The sequence below is a fragment of the Sus scrofa genome, chromosome 4 (assembly GCF_000003025.6).
Source record: "Sus scrofa isolate TJ Tabasco breed Duroc chromosome 4, Sscrofa11.1, whole genome shotgun sequence".
NCBI lineage: Eukaryota > Metazoa > Chordata > Mammalia > Artiodactyla > Suidae > Sus > Sus scrofa.
The window spans coordinates 32761619-32787202 of NC_010446.5; the positions used below are offsets into that span (position 1 = coordinate 32761619).

A 25584-nucleotide genomic window follows, 5' to 3' on the forward strand; every position below is an offset into this window, starting at 1 on the left:
CTTTCACTCCTTGTACTTTAACCCTCAGTCAATGCAGTACTCCAACAAATAGAGATTAGTGGTATAAAAAATAGAGATGAAACTCTCCTTATTTGCCAAAACTTTACTTGTCTACATAGAGAATTCAAGCAAATTTAAAGACCACAGATATGAAAGTTTAAACAGTCATATGAAGGTACTATATAAAGCCTTGCAATAATAAATTTTACTTTCAAGATAAAATTATAACTTCTAAGAAAATTTAAATTATCAAAACTGACTTAATAAAAGTTTGGGAAAAGCTGATTAAACCAAAAAGCATGAAGAGATTGAACATCTCTACCCTAAATCATCTGTACTCTGAAGAGGCACAGGGCACAGGTTGGTAAACCATGTCTTTGTTAAAGAAACTATTATAGGAGTTCCCTAGTGGCCTAGTAGTTAAGGATTTGGTGTTGTTACTGCTGTGGCTTGGGTTCAATCGCCGGCCCAAGAACTTCTGCATGCCACAGGTGTGGCCCCCCCCCAAAATAAATTGGTAAACCAAACCAAATCCCCCATAGTATATATATGAAGAGAGATTATTTCTTTTGTTTGTACCAGTTCCCTGATTTCATGAATCTTAAACATTTTAGTTGATTAAAATTATATTCAGGGACACTAGGTGGCATCCATATCTTGGCTATTGTAAATAATGCTGCTATGAAAACTGGGTTCCACCTATCTTTTTCCCATTAGTGTTTTTGTTTTCTTTGGGTAAATACTTAGAAGTGAAATTGCTAGATCATATTGTAGTGCTCTTTTAATTTTTTGAGAAACCTTCATACTCTTTCCCATAGTGGCTACACCAATTTACATTTCCACCAGCAATACGCAAGTGTTCCCTCTTCTCTCTGTCTTCACCAGAATTTGTTTGTTTTGTTTTGTTTTGTTTTGTTAAGTTTTTGGAAGCCATTCTGACATGTGTGAGGTGCTATCTTGTGGTTTTGATGTACATTTCCCTGATGATTAGTAATATTGAGCATCCTTTCATGTGTCTGTTGGCCATCTCTATGTCTTTAGGAAAATGGCTATTCAGGTCCTCTGCCTGCTTTTTGTTGTTGTTGTTTGTTTTTTGTTTTTTTGTCTTTTTAGGGCTGCCCCCTTGGCACATGGAGATTCCCAGGCTAGAGGTCTAGTTGGAGCTGTAGCCACCAGCCTACGCCAGAGCCACAGCTACGTGGGATCCAAGCTTCACCTACACCACAGCTTATGGCAACGCTAGATCCTTAACCCACTGAACGAGGCAGGGATTGAACCTGAGTCCTCATGGATGCTAGTCGGATTTGCTAACCACTGAGCCACAATGGCAACTCCCCTCTGCCTACTTTTTAAATTAGATTGTTTGGTTTTTGTTGTTGAGTTGTAGGAGTTCTTTATGTTTCGGATACTGTGTCCCTTATTGGATGTATTGTTTGCAAATATCATCTCCCATTTAGCATGCTTCCTTTTTGTTTTGTTCATAGTTTCCTTTGCTGTGCAAAACTTTTTCATTTGATTTGGTCCCATTTGTTTATTTTTGCTTTTGTTTCCCTTGTCTGAGGAGACAGAGCCAAAAAATCATTGCTAAGACAGATGTCAAAGTAGTTATGGCCTGTGTTTTCCTCTAGGAGTTTTTTGGTTTCAGGTCTTAGGTTCAAGTCTTTAATCCATTTATTTTAGTGTATTTCTGTATATGGTATGAGAAAGTAAATTGTTAGATAAATGGGTAAAGAAGATGTGCTTGATACACACACACACACACACACACACACACACACACACGTATACATATACAGTGGAATATTGCTCAGCCATAAAAATGAAATCTTGCCATTTGTGAAAACATGGATGGATCTAGAGAATTTTATGCTTAGTGAAATGTTAAAGACAAATACTTTGCAAATTTATATGCAAAATCTTAAGAACAGAAAGAATAAAACAAAACCAATACAGATTCATAGATCCAAAAAACAAATGGGTAGTTGCCAGAAAGGAAGGAGGGGAACGGTTGGATGAAATGGGTGAAGAGGATCAAGAGGTACAAACTTCCAGTTAAAAAATACGTACATCGTGAGGATGTGATACACAACATGAGGATGATCATTGATGTTCTTACAGTTTTGTATGAGGGTACATAGTTATTGGACTTATTGTGGTGGTCATTTCATCATGTATATAAATGTCAAATCACTGTGTAGTATATTTGAAACTAACATAATATTATTGTCAACTATATTTTAGGGTTTTTTTAGGTATATTAAGGAATTCCATAGTTTGATTCCAGCTAGCTGTCTCATAAATGACAGTTAGCAACATTAGATAAATTAAAAAAAAAAAAAAAACTACTTAAAGACACTGAGAGTAATCAAAAGCTGGGATACTTATTGAATCAAGGAAATTCAACCTTTGAGAGAAGGGAACTACACTGGGCGGGATGTGTGTATTTCCTTTCTGTCCCCCAGTCTGAGCAGAATGGAGTAACTAGAACTCAAGTCTTTCCAGTTGGGTGTGTCATGGATGGGGTTGAGGTTGTCAGAGTGGCTGGAAATTGAGAGGGCAAATCTTCACAGTAGGGAGACCTTATATCTGCAAAACTCTTTTCAAATTCTTGGGTGACCCATGAATTATGCATAGTTAAAGGAACTCCAGGAGAAAACACTGCACAAGGACTTCAGCTGCTGTAAACTGCAGCTGAAAGAGTTTGGGGTTTGAACTTACTGAGTTCAAGGGGCTTGGTAAATACCTTGGGATTTTCACTGAAACCCCAGAAATGTCCTATTTTATAAGTAAAGATGATGTCCTGAAATTACAAATTCACCTAAGACTAAGAGCAAAGCTAAATAAAACTAACAAAGTGTGTGTGTGAGGGGGAAATCTGCAAGTTCAGGGTGATCAAATATAATTGAACTGCATAATAGAACAAAAATTAATATAAGAATATCAACCTATCCCTGAGAACACCCAAAACTTAATTCAAGATAAATCCTAGGTACAGAGTTCCCATCATGGCTCAGTGGTTAGCAAACCTGACTAGCATCCATGAGTATGTGGGTTTGTTCCTGGCCTCGCTCAGTGGGTTAAGGATCTGGCATTACCATGAGCTGTGGTATAGGTCACAAATGTGGCTTGGATCCAGCATTGCTGTGGCTGTGGCATAGGTTGGTAGATATGAATGTAATAGCTTAAACTCTGAAATGTTAGAAGGACATGTTGAATATTTTTGGGATCTTAGTGTAGGCAGAATTATCTTAGAGAAGACATTAAAAATACTAAACATAAGATAAAAATAATAAATTAAATTAAGGGAGTTCCTCATGTGGCTCAGTGGTTAACAAACCTGACTAGTATCCATGAGGATGTGGGTTTGATCCCTAGCCTTACTCAGTGGATTAAGGATCCGGCATTGCCATGAACTGTAGTATAGGTCACAGAATGGATCAGATCCCATGTTGCTGTGGCTGTGGTATAGGTTGGCAGCTGTAGCATAGCCTGGGAACTTAATATGCCTCGGGTGTGGCCCTAAAAAGCAAATAAAAATAAATTAAACTTCATCATAACTAAAATTAAAAACTTTTGCTCATTTACATTCTTACCAACAGTGTAGTAGGATTCCCTTTTCTCCACAGCCTCACCAGCACTAGTTATTTGTCTTTTTTTGACAATAGCCATTCTGACAGATGTGAGGTGATGATGCTTCATTGTGCTTTTGATTTGCATTTTCCTATGATTAGTGATATTGAGCATCTTTTCATGTACTTGTTGGCCATTGTATATCATCTTGAAAAAATGTCTGTTCAAGTCCTCTGCCCATTATTTAATTGGTTGTTTGTTTTTTCATATGAGTTGTATGAGTTCTTTGTATATTTTGGATAATTAATCCCTTATCGGACATATTATTTACAAATATCTTCTCCCATTCAGCAAAGCCACTATGGAAAATAGTACAAAGTTTCCTCCAAAAATAAAAATAGAACACCACATGATCCAGTAGTTCTATTCTTGGTTATATAACCAAAGAAAATGAAAACACTAATTTGAAAAGATGTATGCACCCCAGTGTTCATAACAATACTGTTTACAATAGCCAAGACATAGAAGTAACCTAAATATCCATTGATAGGTGAATGGATAATGATGGACTTAATGAATACCATAAAAATATGGTATATAGAGACAATGAATATTACTCATCCCTAAAAAAGAATGAAATTTTGCCATATGCAACAGCATAGATTGACCTAGAAGGTATTATGCTTAGTGAAATTAGTCAGACAAAGACAAACACTATATATTTTCATTTTATGTGGAATTTGAAAAATAAACACATGGATGAATATTACTAAACAGAAACAGACTCATAGATACAGAGAACAAACTAGTGGTTACCGTTCAGGAGAGGTGTAAAGGGAGGGAAAGATAGGTGAGAGGGATTAAGAGGTACAAACTACTATGTGTAAAGTAAATAAGCTACAAAGATGTAATTTATAGTACAGAGGAATATAGCCAATGTTTTAGAATAACTTTTCATGGAGTATAGTCTATAAAAATATTAAATCACTATGTTGTACACCTGAAACTAATATAATATTGTAAGTTAACTATACTTTAAAAAAAGAAAAAAAAATCTTCTCATTAAAAAAGAAAATACCATTAAGAAAGTGAAAAGGCAATCCATAGGAAAAAAATTAGCAATACACATATCTAACAAGAGTTGGATCCAGAATATAAAAATAATTTTTATAACTCGAGACAACCCAATTTTTTTAAAATGAGTAAGAGACTTGAACAGACACTTCACTGAAGATGTGAGAATGCTCGGTAAGCACAGGGAGAGATATTCCACATTATTAATCTTCGGAAAAATGCACATAAAACCACCATTAGAGATGCCATTTCGTGCCCACTAATGGCTAAAATTGAAAAGACTGACAGCACCACTATTGAAAAGAGCATAAGTATGGCTGGATGTACATATATGTTGCATAACAAACCTGCCCCAAATAAGTACATGTTTATGCCACATAAAGAGCTCTTAAATAAGCACAAAATTTAATGTATAAAGGATATAACAAGGCTATTCACAGGAAAATGAATAGAAATAGCTAGTAAAAATAGAAAAAAAAGGTGTCACTCTCAGTACATAAGGAAATGCAAGCCAGAACAATGATAAAATCTTTTTGTCTGCCTAATTGGCAACAAATTTTTAGAAATGTTTCATCTTGCCAGAGTTGGGGGTACAAGGTACTTTTTCATACACATTCAGTGGAACTGCAAGTTGGTGTAACATATTTTTCAGGGTCGCTATCACATCTAAAGTGGAATTGTGTCTTTTGATCTAGCAATTCTACTTATAGAAAAATTTGTCCTAGACAAATACTTGCTCTTGTGTGGATAGAGAAAACATGTATGAGGATCCTTTAATGTGTTTTTCTTAATAATGAAAAACTGAAAGCAATCAAATTGTCAGCCTTTGTTATAGTTACTCGGAATATTTAAAGAGGAAATATCATAATATAATAATCCTTAAATAATTAACTTTATCATCACTTGCCTTAAGGCCAAGGCAAGGAATCTCACTTTTTGGTGAGACATGTTATTAGAAAATGCCAGTTTGCTTTTTTCTTTCTTCATAGTAGTGAACTGTAAGATAATGTTTGGCTATAAGTAATTTATGTAAAAAAGTATTCCCATACTCAGGGACTTTTCACTGAAGAAGTTTTTGTTTGTTCGTTTTTAACTTTTTTTATTTGGTTCGGGTTTATGCTATTTGATCTCCTGAAAATGTAAGATGTAAGCTTTTCATTAAGCAAGCAGATGAACCAGTCTAAGAGAAGGATGACTTCCTTTGTGTATCCTTCAGTTCAACAAATTATGGAGTAGTGTTTCTGGTTGAAACAGAAAACAGTATGTTTTATGAATTGGAAGTGGTCCTTCCTAAACAAACAAGGAGAAGTAAAAAAGGTGCCAAGTATCTCCTGTTTTTTTTTTTTTTTGTTTGTTTGTTTGTTTGTTTGTTTGTTTTTGGAATCCTGTGTTGCTTATGAAGAAATGTTCTGGGGAGTTCCTGTTGTGGCTCAGTGGAAACGAACCTGACTAGTGTCCATGAGGATGCAGGTTTGATCCCTGGCCTCGCTCAGCAGGTTAAAGATCCGGCGTTGCCGTGAGCTGTGGTGCAGGTCAAAAATGCATCTCAGATCTGGCATTGCTGTGGCTGTGGTGTAGGAAAGTGGCTACGGCTCCAATTTGACCCCAAGCCTGGGAACCTCCATATGCGGCAGGTGTGGCCTTAAAAAGACCAAGAAATAAAGGAAGAAAGAGAGGAAGGAAGGAAGGGAGAGAGGGAGAGAGGGAGAGGGGAGAGAGAGAGAGAGAGAGAGAAAAGAGAAAATAAATATTGTTCTGGAATCTGGGAAAGAGGTTTAAGTATTAGGAACATAGAAGCAGTATTATTATTTGCTGATGATATATGCCTGGAAGACCCAAGAGAATCAGTCAATATAAGGAAACTTATAATAAAGTCCTCAGTTACTGTGTATTATTAATGAATTTTTTCCCAAAATTTCCTTTTCAGTACTCTTTTCTGACTTTTTATTTGTAGTTTCCAGGATTTTGATATTCAGGGGTCCAGAAGATGCAATTTGGACTGGCTGACGATAGAAACATACAAGAATATTGAAAGCTACAGAGCCTGTGGTTCTACAATCCCACCACCATACATTTCTTCACAAGACCACGTCTGGATCAGGTTCCATTCCGACGACAGTATCTCTAGGAAAGGTTTCAGACTGGCGTATTTTTCAGGTGTGTTTTTAAATAAGAAGAAAGATATGGAACAGAATTCTATAGTATTAACTGCTCAGTCACTTTGAAACTGTCCTTCTCTATCATGTCCATAAAATTGTGACTAAATTCTCAAGGTAGCTGAGATTGAGGAATTAGAGACTAAAGGTTCAGGTGCCCTAGAGTTGAGTCTCCAAAAGCTGTTTTGTTTAACCCTCATAAAATGATTAATTTTATAAACTAAAGTCAGTGTTCTTTTTAAATATTTTAAATACATTTATTTTAAAAGGAACTTTCACCTTTCTCCCCTCAGTGCTTACCTGTATCCTGAAAGTGCCTTCAGAATGTATTTTGTGTGTGTGTTACCATTGTCATTACACCTTCAAAGAAAAGACATAATCAGTTTCACCTTCATAGTTTGTTGTATCAGAAGTCTTCTTTTGCTCTTCTTAAACTTTATCCAAAAAAACAATGACCACAACATACAAATATGAATAACTCAGCATTAAAGTCATGTAAATTTTGCTGAAAGTCATTTTACATTTTCTGGTCTTTAGCCAACAGAGGCTGCTTTCTCTTTTTTATTAAAAGCAGTCTTTGTAGGGAGTTCCCATTGTGGCTCAGCGATTAACGAACCCACCTAGTATCCATGAGGACTCCAGTTCGATCCCTGGCCTCGCTCAGTGGGTTAAGGATCCAGCTTTGCCATGAGCTGTGGTGTAGGTCACAGATGTGGCTTGGATCCCATGTTGCTGTGGCTGGGGTGTAGGCCGGCAGCTGCAGCTCTGATTTAGCCCCTAGTGTGGGAACTTTCATGCACCACAGGTGCGGCCCTCAAAAGCAAAAAAAAAAAAAAAAAAAGTGATTACTATGAAGGAATTTTTCTTCATTTCAAAATGTTTGTACAATGGAGAATTTGAAATTCTTAGGCAATATATCCTACTGGCTCATATATCTTACTTTACTCAGTGTTCTGCTGTAAAATAGCTTCTACAAAAACAGTGGGTCTTTTCTCTTTAGATTAACTGTAGAGATCTTCATGGAACAAATCATAACTGTTTAATAAATTGAATTGTTGAGTAATCAGTAAGCCAATATTAATTTGCCATTGGCGCTTAACTTTTTTTTTATAAAACCCAGCTATCACTTGGGCTTCATCAACATTTATTATAACAATACCATTTGCTGTTAACATATCTTTTAAAGTATATATTTTGTTTCTCCCCACCCCTCCATCTGCCTGCTCCTGATGCCCTCCCAGGGAAGTCTGAGGAACCAAACTGTGCTTGTGATCAGTTCCGGTGTGGAAATGGCAAGTGTGTGCCCGCAGCTTGGAAGTGCAACAACATGGATGAATGTGGAGACAGTTCTGATGAAGAGATCTGTGCCAAAGAAGCTAACCCTCCAACGTCTGCTTCTTTCCAACCCTGTGCTTACAACCAGTTCCAGTGTCTGTCCCGGTTTACCAAAGTCTACACTTGCCTGCCCGAATCTCTAAAGTGCGACGGGAACATTGACTGCCTTGACCTCGGCGATGAGATAGACTGCGATGTGCCAACGTGTGGGCAGTGGTTAAAGTATTTTTATGGTACTTTTAATTCTCCCAATTATCCAGACTTTTATCCCCCCGGAAGCAATTGCACCTGGTTAATAGACACAGGTGACCACCGTAAAGTCATCTTACGCTTCACAGACTTTAAACTTGATGGTACCGGTTATGGTGATTATGTTAAAATATACGATGGGTTAGAAGAGAATCCACACAAGCTTTTGCGTGTGTTAACTGCTTTTGATTCTCATGCACCTCTCACGGTTGTATCTTCTTCTGGACAGATAAGGGTACATTTCTGTGCCGATAAAGTCAATGCTGCCCGGGGATTTAATGCGACTTACCAAGTTGACGGCTTCTGTCTGCCATGGGAAATACCCTGCGGGGGGAACTGGGGGTGTTATACTGAGCAGCAGCGTTGTGACGGGTATTGGCATTGCCCAAATGGAAGGGACGAAATCAACTGCACCATGTGCCAGAAGGAGGAGTTCCCGTGTTCCCGAAATGGTGTCTGTTACCCTCGTTCTGATCGGTGTAACTACCAGAATCATTGCCCAAATGGCTCCGATGAAAAAAACTGCTTTTTTTGCCAGCCAGGAAATTTTCATTGTAAAAACAATCGTTGTGTGTTTGAAAGCTGGGTGTGTGACTCTCAGGACGACTGCGGCGATGGCAGTGATGAGGAGAACTGCCCGGTAATAGTGCCTACCCGGGTCATAACTGCAGCCGTCATAGGGAGCCTTATCTGTGGCCTCTTACTGGTCATTGCATTGGGATGTACCTGTAAGCTTTATTCTCTGAGAATGTTTGAACGAAGGTCAGTATCAAGACAGAACTGTAGTGCTTACGCTCGTGGTAAAAACGTGGTCCAGATGTTGGCAACATGTATTTTAGTGCCATTAGCAATATATTTTCGTTGTATTATTGTAGAGCTAGATACATATGTTTATGATTTATAAAACTACTGTGACAAGCCTATGACGCAAAAGGCTAATGAACACATTAAAAAAACAAATACTTCGAGTTATGGGATGAGAAAAGCCAACCTGTATTTATCAGTTCCTCTTTTCAAAGTAATCTTTTATAGGAATTTTGTAAGATATACCTCTCAGTTATGGCTGTTTAACCTGGATATTTATTAATAAAACAGTTCCAGGTAATTGAAAACCTACTATGTTCAAAACATTATACAGGGGAGTACAGAAATTAGTAAGGAGTAATCTCACAGGCAGTTTACAGTTAGAAGGAAAGAATTGGTGGGTAGAATTAGATGACAAAAAATATGACTATAAAACAAAGTGGTAAAAAAGTCAAAAGATGTCAGTTGAGTAAGAAATGGTCCAGTGTTAAAGGGTGGCCTTCAGGGAGAGCTGTCTTCCATGTGCTGGAGGAGAAAGCTGGACCTGGGAGAAGCTAATGGCAGAGAGTCTTGTAGAAGGCGCTCGTGGAGGCCATGCCCGCCCATCAGTCCCAGGAGAGTTACAGATAAGCATCTTGTAACAAATAAGTATCTAAAAACAAAGAGTGTCACATCCCAGACAGCTAAGAAGAGATGCACAGTAGCACCGTAACCATGCTGCATCTTGTCTTTGGGTGAGAATAAAGTGCCAGAAAATGTTTTTACTGCATCGCAGCATAGGAACACAGTGAGGACCAGAGGTCTTGAGTTTAAGAACAAGTTATTCCAAAAAGGGTTTTGGTAACTCATTTCACTCTTTTCCTTATCTGAAAAATAAATGTGTTGGGCTTGATGAATACAGTGTGTTCTAAGAGTTTGCATATACTTTCTCCTGAAGTCTCAAGCCCCTACGTTCTTAGGATTTTAAGAATATAGTGTTTTTTTTTTTTTTTTTTTTTTTTTTTTTTTTTTTGTCTTTTTGCCATTTCTTGGGCCGCTCCCGTGGCATATGGAGGTTCCCAGGCTAGGGGTCAAATCGGAGCTGCAACTGCTGGCCTACACCAGAGCCACTGCAATGTGGGATCTGAACCGCTCTGGAACCTACACCACAGCTCACGGCAACGCCGGATCCCCAACCCACTGAGCAAGGCCAGGGACCAAACCTGCAACCCCATGGTTCCCAATCGGATCTGTTAACCACTGCGCCATAACGGGAACTCCAGGATATAGTGTCTTTACCTTTTACAGGGATGTCTAAGGTAATAGAAGTTACTGATCCAAGCCCCAAGTATAAAACCTCATGAGGCTAGACTGCTTCATCTTTGCATTCTCACTGTTGGGTAGTATAGATACTCAGCAGATGTTGGCTGACTGAGCTTTACAAATGATTGAATGTATTAAAATTCAGATTGTTTTAATTGTTGACAATTTAAAAATTATTGTTTTGGCTTGCCTTTTTTTTTTTTTTTTTTTTGACCCTTTCCATTCCCCTGTCTCCTCTCAAAGATCATTTGAAACACAGTTGTCCAGAGTGGAAGCAGAATTGTTAAGAAGAGAAGCTCCTCCCTCTTATGGACAATTGATTGCCCAGGGTTTAATTCCACCAGTTGAAGATTTTCCTGTTTGTTCACCTAATCAGGTATGTTACAACTTACTATGCTTTCTGACTTAGTACCTTTTAAAATAAAATCTATACTTGTATGTAATGGTAAAGGGCCCTTGACTGTGTCAGAATTTTTGCAGTCAAGCCAAGAATTAAGTATATGGAGAATTTAAAATTACAGAGTTGACCCCTGAACAATGTGGGGATTAGGGGTACCCACCCTCCGAGCAGGCAAAAATCCACGTTTAACTTAAGAGTTGGCCCTCTCTGTCCTGAGCCCACCATCCACACATTCAACCAACCATGGATCATGTAGAATTACAGCATTTACTATTAAAAAAAAAATCCACATGTAAGTAGACTTTTTTGGTTCAAGCTCATTGTTCTTCAAGGGTCACTTCTGATTGTTTCATGGTATTTTATTTATTTATTTGCCTTTTTTTTTTTTTTAGGGCCACATCCATGGCATATGGAGGTTCCCAGGCTAGGGGTCCTATCAGAGCTGCAGCTGCCAGCCTACACCACAGGCCACAGCAACACAGGATCTGAGCCATGTCTGTAACCTAAACCACAGCTCACAGCAATGTTGGATCCTTAACCCACTGAGCAAGGCCAGGGATCGAGCCCACATCCTCATTGCTACTAGTCAGGTTCATTAACCACTGAGCCACAATGGGAACTTCTCACTGTATTTTAACAGATACTACAAAATTCAGAAATATACTTTTCATTCTTTACTTCTGATTTGGTTGTGTGACTTAAGCATTCTACTACTTAGGGTAATTTAGTGAGTTAAAATTCAAACGTAAAGTTTGATGACTTATTTTCTACTTGAGCTGAATATTTAGATGATTTAAGAATGACTACTTCAGCATAAAATTGATATGCTTAGTAAGAGATTAGTAACATGCTAGATTAAAATAAAAGTAGTTGATGGGAATGCCCTTGTGGCACAGTGGGTTAAGGATCAGGCATTGTCAGTGGCTCAGGTATCTGCTGTGACGCAGGTTTGATCCCTGGCCCAGGAACTTCCACATGCTGTGGGTACAGCCAAAATAAATAAATAACTTAAAAATATAAAAGTAGTTAACATTTTCACCTGACGAGAGAAACTTCTTCATAGCTGGATTTTCTAGTGCTTAAAAATTCGTATCACTTTATTTAAACAGTTACTCATTCTTTATTAATGTCTCTGAATTCTTTAAATTTTTGTTAGCAATTTCTTTTTTTTAGTTGAAGTATAGTTGATTTACAGTGTTGTGTTAGTTTCAGGTATACAGCCAGTGATTCAGTTATACACATATATATTCTTTTTCATATTCTTTTCCATTATAAGTTATTACATAGTAGTGACTGTAGTTCCCGGTGATCTCTCTAAATTTATTTTTCAGAGCTTAAAATTGTGCCAGGGTTCATAAGGGCATAGAAATTTATACACTTAAAATGTAAATCTATCCAGAAGCATTTCTAAAACTTGTTCCCAGTATTAGAATTAAGGAAGACTGATGAACATTGTTTTCCCAGTGATTTAATTCTGTTCAAAATGGAAGGCTGTTTCCTTTTTGGTAAATGAGATTTCTGATTATAGTCTTTCACCCTATTTGAGTCTTTTAGGAAATCTTTTTAAGAATTTGTAGTTTTAGGAGTTCCCGTCGTGGCGCAGTGGTTAACGAATCCGACTAGGAACCATGAGGTTGCGGGTTCGGTCCCTGCCCTTGCTCAATGGGTTAACGATCCAGCGTTGCCGTGAGCTGTGGTGTAGGTTGCAGACACGGCTCGGATCCCGCTTTGCTGTGGCTCTGGCGTAGGCCGGTGGCTACAGCTCCGATTCAACCCCTAGCCTGGGAACCTCCATATGCCGCGGAAGCAGCCCAAGAGATAGCAACAACAACAACAACAACAACAACAAAAAGACAAAAAAAAAAAAAAGAATTTGTAGTTTTAAAATATTTCTCTGGGTGTAATTTGCTAAGTCAGTAATTCAGAAGCTCCACTGGATGGAATTTTGTGTGCAGCACAGGAAAAACCTACATTGTGGCTATTATATATTTTTGGTCCTGCCATGGAGAAGGTTTCTTTTCAGGTAGGAATTCAGAGGATGGTTAATTCTATCTACCCACTCCACTGTCTGCAAGCCACCACCCCAATACCCTGAGGCTACCTTCAAGAGTTTAGCCAATTGTGAAGTTAGGGGAGCCAAGTCCATACATGATAGGAGTTCCCACTGTGGCACAGCGGAAACAAATCCACCTAGTATCCATGAGGATATGGGTTCAATCCCTGGCCTCGCTCAGTGAGTTGGGGATCCAGCATTGCCATGAGCTATGGTGTAGGTTGCAGATGTGGCTTGGATCTTGTGTGGCTGTGGCTGTGGTTTTGGCTGGCAGCTGTAGCTCCAAAGGGACCACTAGCCTGGAAACTTCCATGTGCCATGAGTGCGGCCCTAAAAAGCCAAAAAAAAAAAAAAAAAAAAAAAAAAGTCCAACATAACCCTCACTTCTAACACCACTTGTAGGCCTTAGGTTTGATAATTCACAAGAAGGACTCAGAAATCATTGAAAATTGTTAAAACTCAGAGTATAAGGTGGTACATAGCTTTTATTGCTGGGAGCGGACAGAGGTTAAATAAGCCAGAGGAAGAGATGTATAGGACAGTTCAGGAAGGTACCGAAGATGACCCTTCCACTTGTCTTTACCCTTTAAAATCAGGACATTGTTACTCTCTTGACACAGAGATGTGACAGTTTGCACAGAATGTGGCCAACTAGGGTAGCTCACCTAAGCTCAGCGTCCAGAGATGTTACTGGAGCTCTGTCCCATGGGCATGATTAATTGCACATGTAGCTGATCCTGGTCTCTAGCCCCTTGACTGGTAACTGCTGACTCAAGGCCCCCACCTTACATCGCAGTATTGGTGTGACTCGGAGCCTCCACCTAAAACACAGTGCTACTGACCGGCTGGCCAAGGCTTCATGCATGACACTCCCATCAGAGATGACATTCTAGGGTCTGAGATCTCATCTCAGGAGTAAAGGACCAAGGTCACTTTGGCTAAGGTTCTTTACCACCCACTACAGCATCCCTCTAGGGTTATAATTTGCCCTTGGGAGGGAATTCTCTTTCAACAAAATTTTGAAGTAAAATATATTTGCAAATGGTAAACTAGAATTTTATAAGGTTAATGAGATTAAACTCTCAAGATTGAAGCTTTTGGTAATAAATTATACTATTATAAATACTATTATCTCCATATTAGGTTTTACAAGAAAATAATCTTCTGAAATACCATCTTATTCAAAGTACCATCTTCTGAATTACCATCTTATTCAAAGTAGAAATCCTTTCTAAAGAAAGCTTTCTTCTGCTTCATAAACTGAAGAATAAAAAAATTATTCCTAAAACAATCATGAGATCCCCTTGTAGAATCTAATGTAAAATTGGTAATCATTTAATTAAACAGACTTTGAAATGAGTACAGAGCTACATCTCACTGTGACAGACTGTACTGTTCAAGTAGGCTTTAAAGTATGCTGAAGGCATTGTTGATCTTGATGGGTGACCACTGCATAAGAGGGGAAGACGTCTGAAGAGCCTTTTCTTCCTTGCTGGATTAATGACCGTCCTCACACAAAGCCTGGGAACTTGAGTGCCAAATGAGAAGGACCAGATCTATGGAGAAGTCCATAGGGTTATTGAAAATTTATAGTTAGTTTATATTTACAGTCTCAATTGGTGAAAAATCTTACTTATATAGTAAATTTATATGTGCTGATACTCAGATCTCTTATTGACAGTCTATTCTTTTTTATTATTATTTTTATTTTATGGCTGCACCCAGGGCATATGGAAGTTCCCTGGCCGGGGATTGAATCCCTGCGACCTATGACACAGCTGTGGCAATGCCAGATCCTTTTAACCCACTGCACAGGACCGGGAACCCCAGCTCTGCCATGACCCGAATCTCTGCATTCGGATTCTTAACCTGCTGTGCCACAGTGGGAATTCCAACAATATGTTCTTTACTGGGAAATATTGTATGAGAGTAAGTTCTTAGCTTTCTGTGAATTATATTCTAGGGATTATGTTCAAAATGCCTTTATGGAAATCACAGATAAATGCAATACCAATCACAGAGAGATGGAGAACACATGCTGTCATGTCTTTTTATTCTCCTTTTTTTTTTCTGTATGTAGTGGGGGCGGGGAGAAACTATATAATCGTTTGGAAGGGAGTATATCAACTGACCATTATTTTTTGGAAATGCTATGTTTTAAATATTAAATGCCAAATTGATGAAGGCTGTGTTCATTCCAAGTTTGATTACTCTTTTTTATAACCACTAGATGGAGCTTAAAGACTGTTTTTGTAAATGCTGTAGATTTTTAAAATAATAATAATCCTGAAAGTCATTCCTCTAGAAAAAAGAGTAGATTTTTTCTTTCAGTTGGGGAATATAGTCATCTCCCATAAGCACTAGTTAAAAATTACCAATTTTTCAAAGAATAAGGCCATAATTTATGTTTAACATGAAGCTATAGAAAATACCTAAATCTTTATAATTGAGAAGGGATCCAAATGTCTCAGATACAATTGAACAGTGCTATAAACAAATTAATTTGACTTTTTGTTTCCTGTGCTGCATTACAAATATAGTAATTCCTTTATTTATCACAATATAAATAAATTAGGAATTCCCATGGTGGCTCAGTGGTAACGAACCCAACTAGTATCCATGAGGACTTGGGTTTGATCCCTGGCCTCGTTCAGTGGGTTAAGGGTCTGGCGTTAATGTGAGCAGTGGTGTAGGTTGCAGACATGGCTCAGATCCTGCATTGCTGTGGCTGTGGTGTAGGCCTGCAGCTGTAGCTCAAATTCAACCCCTAGCTTGAGAACTTCCATATGCCACCAGTGTGGCCCTAAAAATACAAATGTATGTATGTATCCTCAGTATTCAGTGATTCAATCCTTGAGAACCAATTGTGAGATATGTTTCACATGTTTTGAAAAGTTTCAACCTTGCAAATCAAGTGTAACTTGCTCTGTGTTAAAAAAAAAACAAAAAGGTAAGCTGCCCATTTTTTACATTATTTTAGGTCATTTAGTGCATTATGTTTTCCAGCTTTTGTACACTTCCAGCATTGGATTACTTTGTGAAGCTTTGAAACAAAATAGCTTTGTAATTGACATTAAATATCATTTTTAAAGTTGTATATAAAAAATGAAGTATCAAGAAAAGCTTAAACACAGTGAACAGTGGTTCAAGTTACAGGTTAGATTCTGGAGTAGGGTGAGCCTATATGGAAGAGAGAATTTAATTCATCCTCCATAGACCCTAACACCGAGTAATAGAATTTTTAGCCACAACGCATTCTTAGTAGAAAGGTGTTTTCCATCTTAATACCTTATTAACTATCTTAAAATGTTTTTCTTCCTTCCTTCTCTCCTTTTTGGCAGGCTTCTGTTTTGGAAAACCTGAGGCTGGCTGTACGGTCTCAGCTTGGATTTACTTCAATCAGGCTTCCTATGGCAGGCAGATCAAGCAACATCTGGAATCGTATTTTTAATTTTGCAAGATCACGCCATTCAGGGTCCCTGGCTCTGGTCTCAGCAGATGGAGATGAGGTTGTCCCTAGTCAGAGCACCAGCAGAGAACCTGAAAGAAATCACACTCACAGAAGTTTGTTTTCTGTGGAGTCTGATGACACAGACACAGAAAATGAAAGAAGAGATTCTGCAGGTGCGTCCGGCGGGGTTGCAGCTCCTTTACCCCAAAAAGTCCCTCCCACAACAGCTGTAGAAGCAACAGTGGGAGCAAGTGGAAGTTCCTCAGCTCAGAGTACCCGAGGTGGTCACACAGATGCCGGACGGGATGTGACAAATGCGGAACCCCCAAGTGTGAGTCCAGCTCGGCACCAGCTCACAAGCGCGCTAAGTCGTATGACTCAGGGGCTGCGTTGGGTACGTTTTACATTAGGGCGATCCAGCTCTGTCAGTCAGAACCAGAGCCCTTTGAGACAACTTGATAATGGGGTAAGTGGAAGAGAAGAAGATGATGATGTTGAAATGCTAATTCCAGTTTCTGAGGGAGCTTCAGACTTTGATGTGAGTGACTGCTCCAGACCTCTTCTTGATCTTGCCTCTGATCAGGGACAAGGGTTCAGACAACCATACAGTGCAACAAACCCAGGAGTAAGGCCAGGTAGTCGTGATGGCCCCTGTGAGCGCTGTGGTATTGTCCACACCGCCCAGATACCGGACACTTGCTTAGAAGCAACACTGAAAAATGAAACCAGTGATGATGAAGCTTTGTTACTTTGTTAGGTACAAATCCCATAAGGGAGACTGGATACAAGTTGGAGCAATATCCATTCACTGTTTTGTAACTTTACAATTAAACTAGTTTTAATTTAAAAAGAAAAAGATGCAGGGTGATTTCTCATTATCATATGTTAGCCTGCATGTTTAAATTAAACAGCTGTAACTCTATGAAGTTTAGAGTTTACTGTTTTAGCAGCTAAAAATGAATTATGTATTCATACTGTTCAATGATGTTCTTCCATTTGTTTCTAATTGTTTTCATCCTGGTACTGTAGTTTGCAGTAGAGATATGGCTGCTGAAACTCATTTGACCGTCAGTTTATCTACCCTCTGTTAGAATGTTTCTTTGTATAAAATAATATCTTCTTTTAATTAAACCCTTTATGCTTTTGCCAATACATCTTGTAACTTAATATACTAGATGTTAAGGTTGTTAATATAAAAAGAAGAAAAACCCTTATACTCACTGTTTTCTTTGTATAACATTTGTCTAAACATTATTGGATTTCATCATAATATGAGCTTGTCAAAGGGAAAAAAACTTTGTCTAAATTTTTTTCTCTTATGTTTAACATGCAGTGATGTGAAATTTAGAGTTAGATAAATTAATGGCAAAAAACCTCTTTTATAGATTTTCTAATGTTGACTTTAATACTCTAATATGGTACAAACCAAATGGTAAAAATCCCAAGTCATTTTTTTTTCATCTCTTATTTAAGAACAGAATTTAGCGAATGACGATATTCTACTATGCATTAAATCTTGAACTTTATATAATATGTACAAAAATTGTACAAGATAAGTTCCAACTGGTAATGTCTTTCCCTGACACAGGGTTATGCTTGTATTGGACCCTAGGGATTTGCACTAAAATCATATCAAGGTCTCAGATGAATTTAGTGCTCAAGCACTATCACTTTAAATGCTATTATTTGCTATCATAATGACTATATATTTCCATAGCTTTTTGGGGGATGAGGGGGCATTTTTATTACGACCAGAGGTTGCTTTGCTGGTTTCATATTTATTTGTTGTATTTAAAGACTGCATTATTGTAAGAAAGTGATTTTTTCAATATATTTTATTCATGAGGGGAGGTTTATGCTACATGTTGAAAAGCAAATTAAGAAATCAGTCAGATCACCTCTCTTTTTAATGTAAATTGCAAAACCCTGCCTATTTTTTTATTGTCAGTTCCCATTTATTTATTCTTTAGCTGTCTGTTTTATTAGCTTAATAATTGAGTATGAAAAATGTATTTGTGTGTGATTATTGCTATTTATTAAATTTTAAATACTTTGCTGAATGTCATTTTAAAGCATGTTTGAGGTCTTGTGTATTTGTCGTGTTATGCTGTCAGGAAGAACTGACTGAACTGTTTTAATATGTATCAAAAATTAAAATGACTTTTTTTTTTGTATTGCCTTGAGGTACTTTTTAAGTCAAAGTTGCTCTTTATTTTTGTTCATTTGGTACATATACAGATTCATGCCATGGAATATGCAGTATGTCTAGAAGAAAAATTAAAAGGGGGTTTATTCTTTCTTTCTTACCTTATAGTAAAGGAATAGCTTATACCAGTTCTCGGTGAGGACATGAATATTACTTTCCCTTTGAAAAAACTGTCTCTCTCTTTTTTTTCTTTCTTTTTTTTTTTTTTTAGGTCTGCAACCTAAGGCACGTGGAAGTTCCCAGGCTAGGGGTCGAATTGGAGCTGCAGCTGCTAGCCTACACCACAGCCACAGCAACATGAGGTCTAAGCCGCATCTGTGACCTACATCACAGCTCACAGCACCACCGGATCCTTAACCCACTGAGCCAGGCCAGGAGAAGAACCCACATCTTCATGGATGCTAGTCAGGTTCTTAATCCACTGAGCCACAATGGGAACTCTGAAAAAACTGCCTCTTAATTGATTTATTTTATAAGATACAATCAGTTCTCAATCAGTTCTCTTTTTATATTATTTTCAAATACAATTTAGACTCCTATACAACATTTTATTGGCAGAATTTGGGTTACCAAATTAACCTTGTTTTGGTCCTGCTAATAATATACTATCACGTACAGATTTTTTGTTTTCTGACATGTGTTTTAATAACTAATATATCTTATTGATTCAAACAGTAAAAAAAATTAAATCTGTCTCCTACCCCTGACACCCCAGTTCCTTTTCAAAGAAACAGGTGCCAATACCACAATCTTATATACACACCAAAAATACCATATAGATACATACCTATGTGTATCCATATGTTTAAATGCTGTATGTTGTAATACAAATTGTAACATACTACATACACTTTTCCTGCACTTTTTTCCAAGGAAGAAAGTGTATCTACTACTGTTTGAATGTTGAAAGTAAAGATGGGTGTTCTGTTATTTGATTTTTCACATTTAAAAAATTGATCTATCCTAAATTTAAGGCTCTACTTTTTTTTCCTAGATAACTACCTAGTTACTGCAAGGCTGCTTATTAAATAATTTATCCTTTCTTCACTGTTGGAAACGACCCTTTTATCATACTGTAGATTTTCACAGTATGTGGATATGTTTCTAGACTCCTCATTCCATTCTCTTCAGTTGACCTGCCTTTCTGTTTTTATACCTGTCCTACACTGCTATCATAACTGTAATGTCTTTTTGGCCACACCTGCAGGATATAGAAGTTGTTCTGGGGCCAGGGGTCAAACCTGCACCACAGCAGTGATGAGGCCAGGCCCTTAACCTGCTCAGCCACCAGGGAACTCCGTGATAACTAATTTTTTTTTAATGGCCATACCCGTGGCATATGGAAGTTCCTGGGACAGGGAGTAAATCCTGCGACCTGTGCTGCAGCTGTGACACCAGGTCCTTTAACCACTGGACTGGGCTGGGGATCAAACCCACATCTCTGCAGTGACCCAAGCCACTGCATTTGGATTTTTAACCCACTGCACAACAGTGGGAACTCTAATAACTGTAATTTTTAAATACTCAAATATTCTTGCTCATTTTTCTATTTTAACTTTAGAATCAACCCTTTGTGTTCCTCAAAACAAATCCAGAGTACTTTTTTTTTTTTGGACAGTTCTACTTTTATAGATTAACTTGGGGAAATTTGACATCATTACCATGTTAAAGCTTCTGTCTAAATCATGGTGCCCTATCCAAAAGACGGTTCCCAGAGATCCTGCTGTGGTGCAACAGGATCATTGTCAGGACACAGATCTGATCCCCAGTGGGTTAAAGGATCTGGTGTTGCTCAGATCTGATCCCTGGTCCAGGAACTTCATATGCCGCAAGGCAGTGGAAAAAAACAAAACAAAACAAAAATATGATTCCCATTTTTTCAGGGAATCACAACTATGGCTCAGATCTGACCCCTGGCCCCGGAACTTCATATACTGCAGGGCAGCGAAAAAAGAAAAAACAAAAAAATGATTCCCATTTGTTCAGGCCTATTTTTTGTTGTTTGCTTCTGCTTCACATTTTCCTTTTACAGAGATCTTGTCCATGTTTTGTAAGAGTTAGTCCTTAAAAGTTTTAATATTTTTGGTTTCTTTATTAAGGAAGTATTTTCTGTTTATAATTTAGTCTGATTTCAGTATAAATGAAAGCTAGTGATTTGTTAATTTTCTGCCCAGCTACCAGAATCATTTTCTTATAGTTTGTAGAAGCACTTCAGTTAATTCTTTTGTGTTTTCAAGTTATATAGCCGTCTTCCAATTTGCATACATACCTCTTTATGTCTTAACTGCATTGTCTAGTACTTCTAGAATAATATTAAAATATATTGCCTGTAATGAATTGGGTTGAGATATATACATTTAATCGTGTTAAAGGGTATATCCATTGATCCCCTCATTTAAAAGAAATTAGGCAAGAATGCACATTGAATTTTATCACATGCCTTTTCATTTTCTATGGAGATGATCATTTGATTTTTCTCCTTTGACCTTTTAATATGATAGATTTTACTACTATATTTTGTAATTTTGAACCATCCTTGCATTCCTGAAATAAATACCTGACCATGCATATTATTCTTTTAATATATTTCCAGATTATGTTTTATATTTTATTTAGTATATTTGCATATGTATTTATTCATCAGTGTGATTAGTCCACTGTGTTTGTGTGTGTGTTATTTTTTAGAAGGCTTGTTATTAATTTTATGCTGGAAAATTTGGAAATGTTTTTCTTTTCCCGTGCTCTGGAGTCATTTACATAGCATTGAAATGTTCTCATCCATAAAATTTCAGTGAAATTATCTGGGTCTGGTGGATGTTTGGCAAATAGCTCTCTAGCAGCTCTGTTGGTATCTGCTATGGTAATTGGTCTGTGTAGTTTTTATGTCTTAGCTGGGCTCATCAACCATCTATTTTGTCCAAGTTTTCAGGTTCATTTTCCTAGGGTTGAGCAAAGTACCCCTTCCTCTTTTGTGCATTTGGCTCTTTCCCCCTTATCATGTATTATGCTTGCTCCCTTATTGTATTAATTAAGATAGTTAATAGTTGAGCAGTTATTTTATCGTGGCTTTTTTTTTTTGTTTCCTCCTAAGTGGTATGTTTTGGATGTCTCTTTAATTTTTCTGTTTTCCAATTAACTGATTTCCTTTAATAAATTTCCTACTTTTTGCTTTCCGTGGTTTATTTTGTTGGTTTATTTCCCTGAAATCCTTGAGGTAGCATTTAATTCATTTTTTATTTCTTAATTATTATTGATATGAGATTTAAGATGTGGACATATCTGAGCACTGAATCATTTAGAGGTATTCATATTGTCATTACTTTTTACAATCTAGGTGTTCTAAAATTTCAATTTTTATTTCCTCTTTAACCTACAAGTTGTTTAAAAAAGGATTTTTCCTTTTTTCTTTGCTTTCTTTTTTTTTTTTTTTTTTTTTTTTCTTTTTTTCTCCCCAGATAATGGCATTTCAGTATGGGCAGTAGTTTTGTTTTCTGATTCTTTTTTTTTTTTTTTTTTTTTTTGTCTTTTTGTATTTTCTAGGGCTGCTCCTGAGGCACATGAAAGTTCCCAGACTAGGAGTCTAATCAGAGCTGTAGCCTCCAGCCTATGCCAGAACCACAGCAATGTGGGATCCGAGCTGTGTCTGCAACCTACACCACAGCTCACAGCAACGCCAGATCCTTAACCCACTGAGCAAGGCCAGGGATCGAACCCACAACCTTATGGTTCCTAGTCAGATTCGTTAACCACTGAGCCACAATGGGAACTCCTGTTTTGTGATTCTTTCATTTTCATTTTTGGCATCAAGATCAGAGAATGTTATGTGTATTAAATATGCTGTGGAAAGTTTATTGTCTTTTATTAATTTTTAAAATATTCCAGGATCACTTAAAAAGTGTAATCTCTTTACAGGATATAGACTTTAGCACATATTACTCAGATGTATCCTGTGTCATTTAGATCTTCACTGTCCTTTGTCTTATCTCATCAGTCTATCCATCAGAGCACCAGTGTTGGTAAGAAGGAAGGGATGGGGAACAAAGGGACTATGTCAGATGGGCTCTGGGGGCAGCAGCCCCACCTCAGCTCATGTCACTCACTAGAACTGAGAATGTAAGCACGTGATGGGGGAGTGTTTCAAAGAGCTGTTGGGGTTTTAGCTGCTACTGCTGCTTACCACTGTCATCCCCTGTTAAGCTGGAAATAAATGCATATGACAGGTTAAAAGACTAAAGGAAAAAAGAGCAGACTGAATTCATTAGTTTATTGAGTCCCTAGCGCAGACCCAGTAATACTGACAGTGGTGACCTCCCTGCTGCTCTCCATTCAAGATGTGTGGCCATTCCCTCTCACCCTTCCTCCTGAATTCCAGGGAGAAAATGGCAGCAACTTGATAGGATCTGTTTTACTCAAGTGGGCCCCTGTTTAAAAATGGATCAACATCTCTACAGAAGTTTCTTATGACCTAGTCTCAGAAAGCCCAAAATGCCACTTCTGCCATGTTCTGTTGATCCAACAAATCACTATGGCCAACCCATATTCCACAGAAAGAGAGATAAATTCCACTCTCCATAGTAAACATAGCAAAGAATCTGTGACATCTGTAATCGACCACAGGACAGAACCTGATATCTAAGAAACACTAAATTGCCCGAATTAATATTTCAAGCAGAAAAACAGTGCCATTGTCCCAGTAAGAAGCTTGTTTGCTAAAAGGGTATCACATCAATTCAGCCACTTGGTCATATGTCAGATACGTTAATTGTGCATATCTTAATATTTATTAGGAGTTCCCGTTGTGGCGCAGTGGTTAACGAATCCGACTAGGAACCATGAGGTTGCAGGTTCGGTCCCTGCCCTTGCTCAGTGGGTTAACGATCCGGCGTTGCCCGTGAGCTGTGGTGTAGGTTGCAGACACGGCTCAGATCCCGAGTTGCTGTGGCTCTGGCGTAGGCCGGTGGCTACAGCTCCGATTCAACCCCTAGCCTGGGAACCTCCATATGCTGCTGGAGCAGCCCAAGAAATAGCAAAAAAAAAAAAAAAAAACAAACAAAAAAAACATTTATTAGATATACAACAGTAACGATTTGCCTTAACATGTTTGAATGAAAAATCGTAGCACTGGTGCAAATTTAGATAAGCATATTTAGGCAGTTGATGAGTGTTAACAATTAGCAATTACTTTTACATAAGCTTATTTCAACATAGGTTATCATAACCTGTAAAATACTTTTAAATGTATTAAAGGCATCGTGTATAAAAATATGGAGCTGCACTGCCTGTACTGCTCCTTCCTATCATGAGATCTTCAGCAAGTCCATCCCTTAATCACTCTGTACTTACATGCTTCATCTATCAATGGGGGTGATGCGGCTGTTGGAAAATTTAAATATACATAGAGCTCTTGGAGCAGTGCCTGGCTTGTCATAAGGACTATGTCTTTGCTACTACTGTCATTGTCTGTATGTTAAACAGAGACCATCTCTGCAACTTGAATTATGAGATCCTGTACATGAGGAGTGTGGCAGGAGCCTTGGTTTCCTAAGGAGGTGTGCTTCCTGCGTGCTTCTGAGTGCAGCTGCTTCCCCTGGGATCACAGAAGTGACCTGGCAGCCCAGAATGAAAGTCAAAATTGGAGCCAGGCAGCAGTAGCAGCCCTCTGTTGAAGAGCTGAAGGAATGCCAAGACCCAGGAGACAGGATCCTGCTGAACTTGGGGCCTGAGGAAATTACCACAGTGACTAAATTTGGAGAAAGGTCTTCACAGGACTCCTAGAACCCAGTGATTTTTAGATCACATAGTTCCCTCATTGTAGCAAACATACATATTCATCCAGAAGGGGAGAAGCCTCATTTTAAGAGTTTAGGAAAAGATAAAAAAACCTGATGTCTCTGAGCAATTTCTGGTGTGTTTTTTGTTTAACAGAAGCTCACAGATGAGTGCCTTTAGGTGCACAGTTCCTCAACAGATGGGTAGTTGGTACTATCCTTGATTTTAAACCATATTTTTTGCTGTTTACCTTTTCTGGTACTAAATACCTCTCACAGCAAAACAGTAATTTTCTCCCAAGATGTATTTGTTTGGGATGAACAAATTTTTAATTGAAGAAGGAAGATACACAAAACTCCATTACCTTCCAGTTATATTAGAGAAATCAAAGTATAATGGCAAAAACACAGAAAGGTTCCAGTTCCAAGGGTGTGAGCCTGGATGGGACAAATGCAGGCAACATGGGCCAGTCCTTGACTCCTGCCCCTCTGTATCTCATGCTCTTGCTTTCACATCCAGAGCATTAGTCTCAACACTGTCCTGTCTGCATAATATTAAACAGTGACATGAGGGCTCTGGAAGAGTGCCTGCTGTCCCTGCTTCAGCCACAACTGTGGTCTGGCCCAGTGCCTCCCAGGGTTCCTGGAAAAGTTGAAGCAAGTCCTAGTAAGGTCCACCTCTGAATCTTTTTAGCTTTAGACCTTGACAGCATCAAGGGTTTTTGCTTTAGATGCAGGGCCCAGGAGGAATTCTACTAAGTTGCAGAACCAAAGCAGGTAAACTGGAGATAAACCTGCAGCTTATTTTGTATCCAACCCTCAAGTCAGCAAAATGCAAAGGAGGTTAGTGGTTGCCAGGGGCCAGGGTTGGAGGAAGAGGACAGACTGAAAAAGGGCACCAGGAAAGTTTTGGGGGCAATGGAAATATTTTCTTTCTTGATTGTGGTGGTGGTCACATGACTGCTTAAAAAGATGGAGTTTATGGATTTCACTTTTATTAAAAAATTAAATATAAATTGCAATATCCAAACACTATTTGGTCTATGTAGCAAAAGTACAAGTAATATTTTTAATGATTTACTCTTAAAACCAACAACAGCAAAAAAACTTTCTCAAAATGAAATCCCAAAGACCGGGATTTCTACACTTTTGTGTTCATTGCAACATTGTTTACAATAGACACTTAATGTGGACTCAACAAAACAGAACTCATAGT

At 38.1% G+C, this 25584-nt stretch overlaps 1 protein-coding gene across 2 annotated transcripts in view; it reads left to right on the forward strand.

Moving 5' to 3' along the window:
* The window catches only part of LRP12 (LDL receptor related protein 12), an 81562-nt gene extending 59789 nt beyond the window's left edge, over positions 1–21773 (forward strand). The window contains exons 3-6 of one of the 2 annotated variants that reach the window (XM_003125531.4): positions 6599–6801; positions 8042–9146; positions 10734–10866; positions 16285–21773. In XM_003125531.4, the coding sequence (XP_003125579.1) occupies positions 6599–6801; positions 8042–9146; positions 10734–10866; positions 16285–17151 (2308 nt within the window). In that variant the 3' untranslated portion in view covers positions 17152–21773. 2 annotated transcript variants of the gene reach the window in all.